The 14,910-nt window shown below is 44.3% G+C and overlaps 1 protein-coding gene across 2 annotated transcripts in view; it reads right to left on the bottom strand.

The window, feature by feature from the left end:
• The window catches only part of LOC121867198 (protein APCDD1-like), a 122,675-nt gene that overhangs the window by 100,474 nt on the left and 7,291 nt on the right, over positions 1–14,910 (bottom strand). For both annotated transcript variants that reach the window (XM_042367009.1, XM_042367008.1), the window contains exon 3: positions 10,631–10,787. In XM_042367009.1, the coding sequence (XP_042222943.1) occupies positions 10,631–10,787 (157 nt within the window). The remainder of the gene's footprint in view (positions 1–10,630; positions 10,788–14,910) is intronic.

Raw genomic sequence — 14,910 nt, 5'->3', positions numbered from 1 at the left:
TTACGAGAGTTTAACGAACTGGATCGTTTATCATTCATACGCAGATTTATCTTCCACAGTTAACGAGAATTTTGCACACAATTAATTAACGAACAAGTCGACAGTAGATCTCGGAAGCCATCTTGTCCGCCTTCAACTATCATCAATCAAACGATGAATTTCTCATTCGTTAATTTAAGTTTCGTTCGTCATTTACATAATCTTATTTTAGTCAGCTTGTATATTTTTTTTCAATATCCTTTATCAACTTGTCTCTTGATTTAATTTATTTTGTTTTTTATTTATATTTTTGGCAAAGAAATTGTATTATTATTATTATTACTATTATTATTATTATTATTATTATTATTATTATTATTATTATTATTATTATTATTATTATTATTCACCAAATGGATTCAAATCAACATTTGTTTACGAAGAACTTTATTCTTCATTCTTATTCTTACTTAACCTTTATTACTTGCATTTACCCAACGAAACTTATCTTTTATTTTCAACTACCAAACTGACCTAACCAAATTTAATGAACAAACTACTATTAATTTTGTCTATTCACATTTTCATAATCAAACAAACACAATTATCTTCACGTTTTCTCTATTTTTTTAAACATAATACGTTTTCTATGCCGATTTTTATTTATCAAACAAACTTATGTTACAAATCACTACTAAGCTGCCAAGAGAGAGAGAGAGAGAGAGAGAGAGAGAGAGAGAGAGAGAGAGAGAGAGAGAGACTGGCGTGTACTTGAGCTAGCTTTAACGAAACATGTGATGATCTCAAGGATAGCGTCCAGATACAGCCGAGGTAAACTTTATTGCTCGTTTAAATGTTCAACGTGTGCTATCAGATACACCGGCCACAGAGAGAGAGAGAGAGAGAGAGAGAGAGAGAGAGAGAGAGAGAGAGAGAGAGAGAGAGAACGCATAATGTAACGGGTAGGTTTCAACTTTTTCTCAATTCGTATAGACAAACAAACATATTTACAGACAGAAAGGAAATTAGAAACAGACAGACACAGGCAGCCAAAACCACACATCAAGACAGGAGTTGATAAAAAAAGACAGCCAAGCAGAAACACTCAGACAGACAGCACCCACGTCAAAACCTGGTGGGCGACAGCTACGCACCTTGCTGCTTGCTCGCTGTCGTACACTGGAGTAATTTATAACCCCGTCCTATAAAGCTCGGCCGTACTCAGTGTTTACCAGCAGGCGGGTGTGTGTGTGTGTGTGTGTGTGTCTGTGTGTGTGTGTGTTTTTACCGTTGATAATGCGGCTCGCGTCATAAATTGTGTGCACCCCTCTCCTAGGTGACAATTATTCTATCTGTGTCTCAAGCCTTCATAGAATATCCCAACTTTGTGTTTATTAAAGAAAAGAAAAAAATTCCTCAGTTCAACATCGAAGAAATTTTACCTTTGGAATATACTAATGCAAATAATACATTTTCTGAGTGATGTTTATATAATCAACGTCTCTGCATCATAGAATATCAAGATTTTGTGTTGAATGCCAAATAAAGGTCTCAATACACACTATATATTAAGCCTTCAGTACACACAAACAGACGCTCAACAACCTTCATTTCATCAACTGTAAAAAAAAAAAGGTACCCACTCACAGCTTGGTCGACTGTAGGTGCCCCGGGCTTGAATTACAGACTCTTAGTAAAGGAGAAGAGCTCTTGTGTTTAATGCACCCGACGCCCCCTCGTATATATGTACACACTAACTCGGTAAACCACAAAGGTACCCGGTATATGTCCAGACGTTATTAAAAGTGAACGAGGGGGTGAATTATAAACACATAAACCCCTTCCTTACTTTACTAAACCATTAAACATGAAGAGATAAACCCAGACTCCCTTTCCATGTCCTCTCCCATCACCTTTCCTCCTTCCTCCCTCTCTCCCAACCCAAGTACCATCAGGAAGGAACTTACCTCTCCCGTACCGTTCCTTCCCTCAGGTGGGGATGAGAGCTTTACCCCTTCCCTCCCTCAGGTGAAGATAGAGGTGGCCGCCCGCCTTCCCCCCTCACCCCACCCCACCCCACCCTTCTCTCTCACCTGGCTGGCAGACGAGAGGAGGCATCTGTCAGCATCCACCATAACCCTGCCGGTGGTGGAGGTGCTCCCCTCCCCCACCCACTCGCGTCACTCCCTCCCGCCGCCTGACACAATTGACACACACAATTGCTTACTGTTTATAATGTCGGAGGTAAATTGGCGAAGCCGCGGGTAAACTGCGAGGAAACTGACCACGTCTAGGAGAGGAGAGGAGGGGAGGGGAGGGTGTACGGTACTTGAAAGAGGAGAGGAGAGGAAGACGACATGACCCTCACCTTCCCCCTCCCTGACCCCTCCCCCCCCCCACACACCCCCATCAGCATGGAGTGTGCCTAAGCGTCACTCACCACCAGGTAGTCCCCCCCACCCTTTGATGGATATTTTGAGGGGGTAGGGGAGGAGGGAGGAGAGGGGAGGGACATGTGGGGTCCAGTGTTTGAGGCACCGACTGACACCACTAACACTCTCTCTCTCTCTCTCTCTCTCTCTCTCTCTCTCTCTCTCTCTCTCTCTCTCTCAATATATATATATATATATATATATATATATATATATATATATATATATATATATATATATATATATATATATATATATATATATATATATATATATATATCAGTTTAGTTTCTCTCTTCGTATCTCTTAAGTTTCTCTAATTATCACTTTCGTTCTCTCTGTGTCTATCTATCTATCTATCTATCTATCTATCTATATCTACCTATCTACATTTATCTTTCTACTCGTTATCACTCTTTCTTTATTTAACTTCCCCAGAGCCCAGCCATAACAGACCCCAGTTATAATAAGCCGACATCAACAGAAGCCGCGATACTAATGGTCAGCTTACAGTAGGTTAATGTCCCCCTCACCTAACCCCCTCCCCCCTTATACTCTCAACATTCTCCTCTAATCAGCCCCTCCTTCCCCTCAACATCCACCCCCTCCTTCCTCAACATCCACCCCCCACACCCTCCTTTCCCCAACATCCACCTCCTTCCCTCAACATCCACCCCCACACCTCCTTCCCTCAACATCCACCCCCACACCTCCTTCCCCTCAACATCCACCTCCTTCCCTCAACATCCAATTTCACACCTCCTTCCTCAACATCCACCCCCCAACATCCACCCCACACCTCCTTCCCCTCAACATCCACCCTCAACATCCACCCCCACACCTCCTTCCTCAACATCCACCCCTCCTTTCCCCAACATCCACCCCTACACCTTCCTCAACATCCACCCCCTCCTTCCTCAACATCCACACCTTCCTTCCTCAACATCCACCCTCTTCCTTAACATCCACCCTCCTTCCTCAACATCCACCCTCCTTCCTCAACATCCACCCTCAACATCCAATTCTCCTTCCTCAACATCCACCCCCCTCCTTTCCTCAACATCCACCCTCCTTCTCAACATCCACCTCCTTCCCCTCAACATCCACGCCCCCTCCTTCAACAATCTATCCATCGCGTCTCTCACCTCAACTCCTTCTTTTTAGTCATCAATTACGACTCTCACACAAACAGATTCTTCTTCTCTCACTTGCCTCTGTCGTCAGATCACTCCCTCCCTAACCTAACCTAAGCCACGTGGCTCTGGTTAAGTTGTGTGTTTATATACAGAAGGAAAGATTATACTCCGCCTCATCTGTCCATCGTCGGTATAGTTTCTGGATCACCTTGAAGATTAGACACCTTAGTTTATTTTTCACCTGAGCATTGGCGACCCTTATAGAAACCTAATTTGATCTAATGCTAATCTGACGTATTCTAGTCTAACCTAACCTAACACAAAGCTAATTTATTCTAACCTAACCTTACCTAAAACAAACCTAATCTGATCTAACACTAATCTAATCCAGTCTAACCTAACCTAACCTTACCTAAAACAAACCTAATCTGATCTAACACTAATCTAATCCAGTCTAACCTAACCTAACCTTACCTAAAACAAACCTAATCTGATCTAACACTAATCTAATCTAGTCTAACCTAACGTAACCTTACCTAAAACAAACCTAATCTGATCTAACACTAATCTAATCTTGTCTAACCTAACCTAACCTTACCTAAAACAAACCTTATCTGATCTAACACTAATCTAACCTAATCTAGTCTAACTTAACCTAACCTAATACTAACCTAATCTAACACTAACACTAACCTAACCTAACACCAATAACCAAAGACTCAGATATTTTCTTTTCTTTAATCATAATATTTCTTTCAACTCTCTATATTTCTCTTATTCCCCTTTGTTATCATATTTTCCTACTTTCCTTCGTTATCATCTTCTACTCCTAAACCCATAACTAAATATCTCACAGATTTAATTCTTCCCTTCCTCTTCTCTTCTTTATCAATATCTTATCCATCCAACCTATTATCGCTCCGTGTTTCCCATTTCCCTTCATTATCATCTACACCTCCTCGTCCATATACACAAATAGCTCCAGGAAACATAAACTCCCTCATTTAATCTCCCATCCATCACCAGGTCAGCTATATGCCTCAATTCGCTCCCCACAAATCATTATTTATAATTCCACAAAACACATATCGCTGACTGCCTCACACTCTCTCAACCTATCAACACATTATTCCTATGTATGACCCACCAGTGACTCATCGTCGAGAGAGAGAGAGAGAGAGAGAGAGAGAGAGAGAGAGAGAGAGAGAGAGTAGATGAGTTTGAGTTTTAAGAGGGTTCAAGACACACACACACACACACACACACACACACACACATTGCCTCTGGGCACCTCCCCAAATAAGCACTGCTGGACTCTCTACCTGTGTGAATTAATGACGGGAAAGTTTGTTTGAGGCAGAAAGGCGGGAAACTGACTGGGGGCGAGATAAAATGACACGACTCCACCACACCACATGACCATATATGAGAATAAAGTTTATTTACATTTGTTATTTGAGAGAGAGAGGCGAGTGTGTGTGTGTGTGTGTGTGTGTGTGTGTGTGTGTGTGTGTGTGTGTGTGTGTGTGTGTGTGTGTGTGTGTGTGTGTGTGTGTGTGTGTGTGTGTGTGTGTAATTTATACTGCAATATTGTTAAGATATGTGTGTGTGTAATTTATACTGCAATATTGTTAAGATATAATACATTTACCTTTACACCATCACCTGCATCCACACTACCACCTACACCCTGACTACACCCAGTGGAGGCCGGGTGGAGGAAGTGTAGTCAACCTCCACAAACATTTGGTTCCTGATGATTGGACAACCAAGCCTGTGAGGAATGTGGTGATGATGGTGGTGATGATGGTGATATTGGTGGTGTGGTGGTGGTCATCGTTCTAATGATGTTGATAATGGTGGTGATGATGATGGTGGTGATAATGGTGGTGGTGGTGATAATGGTGGTGATGACCGGGAGAAGGCATTAATGGTAGAAGCAGTAGTAGTGGTGATCGAGGAGCCATTAATGGGTATAGTGGCACACGACGTTATCCTGCACCACAACCACACCATTAATAATTACATTCAAAACAATAACCAACACCTTATGACTATTCTTTCCCTGACGATAGAATTATTTTCCTTTTCTCTCAGACGTCAGCTTGAACCACAGTCATCTCGGTTCATTCATAAACAAAAATACTAAAGTGTTTATTGTTAGTTTGCAATGGCGAGGCAACATGTAAACAGCGAGCGTCCACTGCTAATTGATGACTGAGATGAAGGGTGTGGCGGCAGTCTTTGTGACGAAGAGGAGGAGGGAGGTGGGAGGAGGGGGGTGGGAGGGAGGGGAGGGGGAGGGGAGGTGGGGGAGGGGGAGGGGGGAGGGGGAGGGGGGGGGAGGGAGGGGAGGTGGGGGGAGGGGGGAGGGGGAGGGAGGGGGAGGTGGGGGAGGGGGGTGGGAGGACGTGGGAGGAGGAGGGAGAGGGCCGACCAGTGTGTATTTCCATGTATTCGTTCGTGTTCTTTGATGGCTAAAATGATTCTTCTACTTATGCTGACGTGAATGACAACTAAATTATCATAATATTAATAAAGACAGTTTGTGTAACGGGTAAAAATATGGAGTTAACTTATATTCTTCATTGAAAAGACATTATGAAGGAAACGAAATGGTAGATTACTCGAGTAATATTTTCACGTAACATATATTCCCTTTTCTGTTTCTGTCTCCTTGTGAGTCTACTGTTCCCGGATTTATAGACAGAGGTACGTGTATGTGTCTCCTCATTCACACAAGATTAACTCAACTTTTTTTTTCAGTACAGCGCAAAGATAAACCCTTATTACCTAAAGTACAGAGCAAATTACTAACTCAGAAAGACAGCATCCTCGGTAAACTTTTCAATGACGTTATAATAGCGGGAAGGAGTGACGCTAACGATGATGTGGTCGAGGTGTCATCTATTACCAACAAGAGGGTGTTTACGAGTGCCTCCATAATGCAGGCAAATAAGGGACGGTGGGGTGCTAGGGGCTCCTGCAGCGTGGCCCTAAAGAGGAGGGTGATATCACGGGGCGGTTCAATCAGGTGAGTGGCGGGCGTGAGGAGGAGCCGAGTGATATCACCACCGTGTTGAACCCCCTCCCCTCCCCATCTCCTGCCCTCTCTCTGACCCTCCCTTTCATCAACTATCCTCCTTCCTTCCCACCCCTATCCTCTCCCTAATCCTCCTCCTTCCCTCCCTCTCACCTACTATCCTACCATCCTCCCTCCCACTCCTCCTAGCCTCCTCCCTCCTAAATGAATAAGTAAACACTGTATATGAAGGAATTAACAAACAAATGAACAACACAGAGAGCAAACACGTCATCCTATCCAAAGGAGAAAAAAAATTATATAAAAAATAACTCAAAATAAGAAAAAAAATATAAATGATAGATAGACAGAAAGACAGATGGATGTTCAGTAAAATAGACACACACGTCTCTAAATGGTTCAGCTTGTACACAGACAACGCAGGTATACCGTGTACATAGATGGGGGCAAGCATACGGTATATAGACAATTACCAACGTATACCTATATAGACAAGTGAGGGTATACTAACAGTGGTAAAGAGTAAGGCAATTCGACCCAGGAACATCCAACAGAGCCATCAGGTACTGTACGTGTTACCAGTAAACATTTTGTGCAGGACGTAACATCACAGACGTGGTTTACCGCCTCACACGGCCACGTCGGCATCACAAAAGACGTTCTACAGTGACCTCGAGCGCTTCAACATGTCCCCAGCGACGCCCACTCATTAGGGATGTTAGCATAGGACATAAGCGTCTCGGGGATGTCCCATAGCGTCGTGGTCACCTCCGGGATGTTCTGCAGTGATATCTCCAGCGATGGCGTAACCCCAGGGATGTCTTCGGGTGATATCAACGCCTCATGAATACCTTTCAAAGGTCAACGACTTAATTAAGAATGTTTTGCAACTCTACCGGCGCAGCAGGGAACCTAGATCAGTGATGCCTGTGTCTTAAATAACGTCAGTCCCTTAAGTCGATAGCGAAATTGACGTCATTCGAATCACCCACCAGAGTTCAGACGTAAATCCTTCAGGGGACATCTTTAGGGTTGTTGTCCATGTGTCAGGGATAGTTTACGGAGTCACTGGCTAACTGGTGTTATGTTGACACGGCGATGACGCTGAGAGATGAACTGCAGCATCAGGGACGCCTCTCTCGTATCCTTCAGACAGTAATACTCGAGAAATGTCTTACACAGACTATACGATGTTTCGGGTGTTACATAACGTCGACAACTTGGGGGATGATCTTAGCCACCAACGTCGACACCTTAGGAGATAGTTTTCAAAGGCGTCGACACTCCGAGGAAGATCTATATCGACGTCGACAGTCACCCTCACGAGATGGTTTTCACACCGACGCCCCGAGGAGGTTGTCCCAGACCCACCCAGACTCGTCCCCATGAGCGGGTCTGCCTGGCGTGTGGGTCCTCGAGCATGTGGGCAGAGGATCATGGGGTGGCGCTGTGTGATTCAGACGCCTTGTTTACCCGTCCTCCCGGGATGAAGTCGACGTGTTGGATAATCCCCAGAAGATGTAGAGGATTATGGGATTACCTTAACAACCTGATGATGAGAAATCCCTTCTCTCTCTCTCTCACACACACACACACACAGTACCAACCTCTCTTTCTCACTCTTCTTTCAGTAAACCTTTCTAAACACGTTCTGTTCTTCCATCTAATAAGCAAAGATTCAGACAACTTTAACAGCAAATCAACCCACTTTTGTCTGATCAATATATGACATTAAAGAACATATAAAAATCTACTGATATAATAGTCTATCTTTTTGGGTCACTTTCCTGAGACGACGATAGGGGTGACGGTGGCGCTGGTGTCGACTTAGAGCAGGAAGCACTTGGGCTTATCCGGGTCACTACAGCCACTGGCAGCTAGAACACGTAAATTACCAATAGGTGAAAAGCCCCACACCTATGGCTCTATATCAGAACTTTGGGACATACACTCAGAATATTGCTGCTGCTGCTGCTGCTATTACTACTATACTGTTTGTGGTGTTGACGTACGAATAAAAGATTACATACCAAATGATACCACTAAGACGATTCTCAAACAGACGACTGACGATTAAACCTAACCTAACCTAACCTAACCTAACCTAACCTAACCTAACCTAACCTAACCTAACCTAATCGCCTAAATGGGATGACAAAAATCGCATAAAGCAAACCATCGACCTACAGTGCCATTTCCACGAAGCATTGAAAAAGACAACACTCATTATTTAGCACCATTCAACTTGCACATCCAGGAATCCCAAATCAATCACATGAACCGAGCTAACGCGTACTGTACCGCCGCTTCCTCATCACTGTGTAAACATGACCTGAAGCTGGATGGGTGCACGAGTCATTACCCCGCCGAAGGAAACAGATTTTTATTCCAAACCCTGTCAGAGTCTGGAAGCATCACCGTTACCGTAAAGTGATCAGGCTTTAGGGAGGGACCATTAAAGTAAACACACAGGGGGGTTACTGGGGGTGAGATATCTTGACAATTATACGCTTGTTAGGGTGTCCACAAAAACTGGCTTGGTGCGTCCGTCTTCCTCGTCAGCCCTGGGAGTAAATTAGGCACGCGTCTGCCCCGACCATGAAGACAGGCCACGCTGACGAACACCTCTACCACACCCAGCTACTGACGGGCCACACGTACCAGCTACTGACGGGCCACACGTACCAGCTACTGACGGGCCACACGTACCAGCTACTGAAGGGCCACACGCAATGCTTACCGAAGGCCACACGTACCAGCTACTGAAGGCCACACGTACCAGCTACTGAAGGCCACACGTACCAGCTACTGACGGGCCTCACTCATCAGCTACTGAAGGGCCACACATTAGCTACTGATGGCCACACGTACCAGCCACTGAAGGCCACGCACCAGCCACTGAAGGCCACACGTACTAGCTACTGAAGGCCACCACTGCACCAGCCACTGAGAAGGCCACACGTACCAGCTACTGACGGGCCTCACTCACCACCTACTGAAGGGCCACACGTACCAGCTACTGACGGGCCACACGTACCAGCTACTGACGGGCCACACTGGATGAAGGGATCAGGTGAAGGGGACGGGCTGAGACGAACGGCAGATAAGTAACGGTAAGTTCTCGCTTCTTGACTTCTGCCCCCATTACCCATTCCCTTCCTCCTCTACCTCTCCCTCCCAACCCCCCCTCCCTCACTCACCAATCCCCCTCATTCCCCACTCATCTTCTTCACCTCTTTCCTCCTCACACCTACCTTCATTCCGTCCCTCCTCCTTGGGCCTCACCTGACACCTGCCACCATCTGTGGTGTGTTATCGCGACGACAAAAAACTGGCAGCTGAGGAGGCATACCTGCACCACTGACACACGTCCCCTGTAGACCTCTTCTTTCCTCCTTCTTCCCCTACCTCTCCCTTATTTCCTCCTCCTCCTTTAAACCTTCTCCTACTCCCCATGTGGTACGGGGAGATCAGGGTCAAGAATCCACTAACTGGTCACCTAACAGATTTGCCCCGCACGAGGATTAGTTTATTGGGTTCATGCTCCTAAGAGGTCGTGTCAGGTCAAGGGTTCAAAGCTGACAAGATACTGTGTGTGTGTGTGTGTGTGTGTGTGTGTGTGTGTCTAGGCCCCCAAAAAATTCGTGTCAGGACAATTTTCACCCCTAAATATGACCCCATGAAAACAGTGCATCACCCATCGAGAACAGAACCCAGACCCTTCCGATATAATAATAAAAAAATATATATATAAAAACTAGACACCCCAGCGTATACCAATTTACGATTAACCACTTTAACGATAACCTAACCTAACCATCACAGGTAACATTAGGTTGTTTAATCATCAGGTAAAATAAACTAAGGGTGCCTAATCTTCACATCAGTAACAACTTTAACATAAGAAACACAAAATTTCTTTACTACCCCTTTAAACACATGACAACACTACCAACAAAACACTTAAAAGACAACACCAACAAATATCCCAGGTGTAAAAATAAAACCACATTAAAGACAAAACAATTAGTGAGATTTACCTGCTGGAGACCCACTTGCCCCGTAGGTCAGGAGGCATAGGGGCGGAGAGTCGTGGGCGGTGAGAGGCCTGGTGGAGGAGGGCGGCACAGGTAGGGAGAGCGGCGTCATGGACCAAGTTATTAACCAGGTGAGACTCGCACGCCCCGACCACACACGCTGACCCGGGGAGATGACGCACCATTAACATTAAAACACTGAACGTAATAACATTTAAATAGTACAAATTAAACATCGTATACTAGTGTTAAATGAGTACTGTAAACATCTCAAGTTCTCTCATACGTTAAACATCTTACTACACTATAATTAAATGTTTATATTGCGTTATTATCAAGTTAAATCTAAACATATACTAGTAAACATCTTTCATTAGTTAAATATACATGTTGAATACCTTTAATTCTTCACTTATATATAAATACACACAATAAGCAAGGCACACACACACACACACACACACACACACACACACACACACACACACACACACACACACACACACACACACTTACCCACAAACGACACCTAACTTCGGAAATAATCTTGACCATAGAGTAAACAATTATAATACTACCTCGCCACAAATCTTGCTCACAAAACTATAATTTTATCCACAAAGAGAGAGAGAGAGAGAGAGAGACGTCCCATGACGTGAGGAGGAACGGAGAGGAAGATGTACGCACCGTCGTTGTGGTCGAGTCTTACCTTATATTAAGTAGGGATTTTAGACCTGTAATGACTGTGTGGATTAGCTGTGTCATGCGCTGTTTCATTCATATGAGCCAAGTCACGTTGGGAATGAGAATGCAAAGGCAAGCTTTTTGTGTGTGTGTGTGTGTGTGTGTGTGTGTGTGTGTGTGTGTGTGTTTAGGTTAGGTTGGGTTAGCTTTACGGTGTTAAATCATCAGATGCAACACGCTGGGGTGTCTAATCTTCAGGTGATCCGATATGACTACAAAACATAGGCTCAAACCACAGTAAGGTAATACACCCAAAAAGGTTCCTCATTAACCACCCAAGATCCGGTTAACCAGTCCTTCTAATGACCTCAGTCCCAATTAAATCCCGAAGGAGTGACTGACTGTGTGCACAATCCTATAAGACACCTTTTGAGGCGTCCCAATTAAACAAGGTGTGTTACATAAGGTGTGCGAACAGGTAGAGGGGATCCAGGCTGAGAGAGAGAGAGAGAGAGAGAGAGAGAGAGAGAGAGAGAGAGAGAGAGACGCCATAACTGACCCCGCCATCTACAGTGAAACCCCCATATTACGGACTTTCCATAATAGTTCGTTAAATAGAGGTTTCACTATATATACAACATCTTAAAGGAATATTTCACTATGAGATCTAACGTCCTTTTAAACATTCCTCCAATAGCGGATCAGATCAAAAGGAATTCTGACCACAGTGGCGGATCCTTTTACCGCGGAGGACAAATAATGAGTGTAAAGCGAGGGACCAGACGCGCTGGGGCCCCATCTATGGTAAATAAGTATAGTCTTAGGCTGTCATGTCACGATCTACAGAACAAAAAAAAACGACTCGGCGGTGAGGGTTTGAAGCTGACTTGTCTCTCTGCGTGGAAATTGAGGCGGGCACATGATATATAATGTACTGTGAGGCTTTACCGACGGGGTGTTTCAGACTTGTGTGTGTGTGTGTGTGTATGTGTGTGTGTGTGTGTGTTGTGTCTCTCTCTTAGGATGTAATTCGATTAAAGAGAAACAAAAAGATGATTTTTTTATCATTATAATTAATGTATATACTGTAGGTGTGTGCGTGTGTGTTAATGACAGATAAATAACATTGGATCACATGAAGATTACACACTCCCATTTTACTTCACCTGATTATTAAAACACATCATTGCTAACCTAACCTAACCTAACCTAACCTACCCTACACTAACCTACCCTACCCTAACCTAATATTCAGTGATCCAAAAAATTCTCCGATTCTAGTTTTGCACCTAAAGAACTTACTTGGGAGGGAGGGGGGGGGTGAAGGGACAGGTGTGTGAATAGGGACAGGTGTGTGAATAGGGACAGTAGTGAGAATAGGGATAGGTGTAAGAATAGGGACAGATGTATGACTAGAAACTTGTGTGGTCAACCAAACATCAGTATGCACGGCTGTAGACTATAAACACACTTTATCTGAACTAACAATGGTGGTGTAAAGACAAGCCTTAATTCAAGCTGGTTTTATAGAGAAGGTCTGTGTTATTTACAGCTTTGAGTTATCTTAACATACGTCCCATAACATTTTACAAACAGGAGGAGAAGTGATATTTAGAAAACAAATATAAAGACAGTTGTGCCGATTATGTTCGATGACGGAATGGGGTGGAAGGGGAGGAGGGGGTCAAGTGAAGATTAACCCCCTTCAGATTAGTTTACTAGATAAGATTAACCAACTCTAATCTAATCTAATTTCACTGTTAAGATTAAGCACCCTAAAAGAATAATCTATCATAACCTAATTCAACTAATTTAACCTGACTCCCCCAAGTGGTGTTAGGGTGAGAGAGAGAGAGAGAGAGAGAGAGAGAGAGAGAGAGAGAGAGAGAGAGAGAGAGAGAGAGAGAGAGAGAGAGAGAGAGAGAGCACACAATTGTCTTTTAAAGGAGCAAATCATTCTACTCTTCCCCCACCCCCACACTACCCTGCCAACCTCTCTGATCATGTATGACGTATAATAATTGCGCATTGTTTTGGCTCTATGAATTAATTACGTCACAGTGATTGAGTATACTGATTAAACAAAGCATATAAGACATACTCTTCAAACACCCAATAGTGAGTTAGTATAATAGTTATCCAAGACGTATCTACACTGTCTTATTCTTAAAACGTATGTCTATATATGAACCGGGGAGTAATCCAACGTATGTCTTAACCATCCATCATTAAATGCTTGGATTACTCTGACGTCACTCACCCAGGGTTACCAACTACACAATTTAGTTATGTAGTGACCGACAGCATATAGCTATTAGGTGCCATATACTGTGAAGTAAAGACCACCGGGGGATCAAATATGCCTTAAAGGAGTGAGTGAGGGGCTGGCAAGATCCTATATATGGTTACTTATTGAGGTAAATCTTAAAGACTTCATTCACCCAAAAACACTGACCGAACATAGATGGTTAGAGTGTGTGTGTGTGTGTGTGTGTGTGTGTGTGTGTGTGTGTGTGTGTGTTGTTACGTTAGCAGCGGTAGGAGGGATGAAGTGGGTGGCTGTGTGTGTGTTCCTCCCTCCCTCTGACTGTCCTTCCTTCCTTTCCCACTTCTCAACCTATTTCCTTCTCCCTCAATCGCGTTCCCTCCCTCCCTCCTCACATCTCTCCCTACCTACCTCCTCGTGTCGTGATGCCACTCACTACCCTTGACACGTGTCAGTGACCTCGTCTGACCTGTCACCAACGATCATAACAGCGCTGGAGGCTGATGTTGACGCCCAGTGTGTGTCGCCATGTTCCAAGTTAACCACGAATGATAGGAAGGTATTCAGATACACTTGGGTACGCGACTGTGTGTGTGTGTGTGTGTGTGTGTGTGTGTGTGTGTGTGTGTTTGAGTTCGAGTGTGTGAGTGTGTGTGTGTGTGTGTGTGTGTGTGTGTGTGTGTGTGTGTGTGTGTGTGTGTGTGTGTGTGTGTGTGTGTGTGTGTGTGTTTGAGTTCGAGTGTGTGAGTGAATGAATGTTTCAGAGTGTGTGGGGGAAATGAAGGAGGGAGGAGGGCGAAGGGAGAAGGAAGAGGAAGGAGGGAAGGAAGGAAGAGGAAGGAGGGAAGGAAGGAAGGAGGAAGGAAGGAAGAGGAAGGAGGGAAGGAAGGAAGAAGGAAGAAGGGAGATGGGAGGTGTGGGTGGGTCCAGTATATGATCCTGGCCGCAGATGCTCCCACACGCTCCCCCCGACGCCCACTCATCACGCTCCTGCCTCTACTATACCCGTCACTGTCAGGGTAATTACTTCCCTAGAGCTCCATCATCATCATTATCATCATCATCAAGAAGGAAATAGATTGTGACTCGAGTTTGATGAATCCAGTTGTCGGGTTCCATAAACAGTTTAAAAAAAAAGTAACCCAATGATCGGGATTCCTCTTCGTAATAGACGCCAGCCGTTAAAGTTCGGATATCGTAAAGTTCGGATATCGTAAAGTCCGGATATCGTAAAATCCGGATATCCTAAAGTTAGGATATCGTAACGTTATCCTCAGCCATTCGAAGTGATTAACGATAGAATACTGTGACGGTACCTTCTACAATATATAAA

This window comes from Homarus americanus, unplaced genomic scaffold, assembly GCF_018991925.1.
Source record: "Homarus americanus isolate GMGI-L3 unplaced genomic scaffold, GMGI_Hamer_2.0 scaffold6317, whole genome shotgun sequence".
Taxonomy (NCBI): domain Eukaryota; kingdom Metazoa; phylum Arthropoda; class Malacostraca; order Decapoda; family Nephropidae; genus Homarus; species Homarus americanus.
This window is presented reverse-complemented; position numbering and strand designations above follow the sequence as displayed.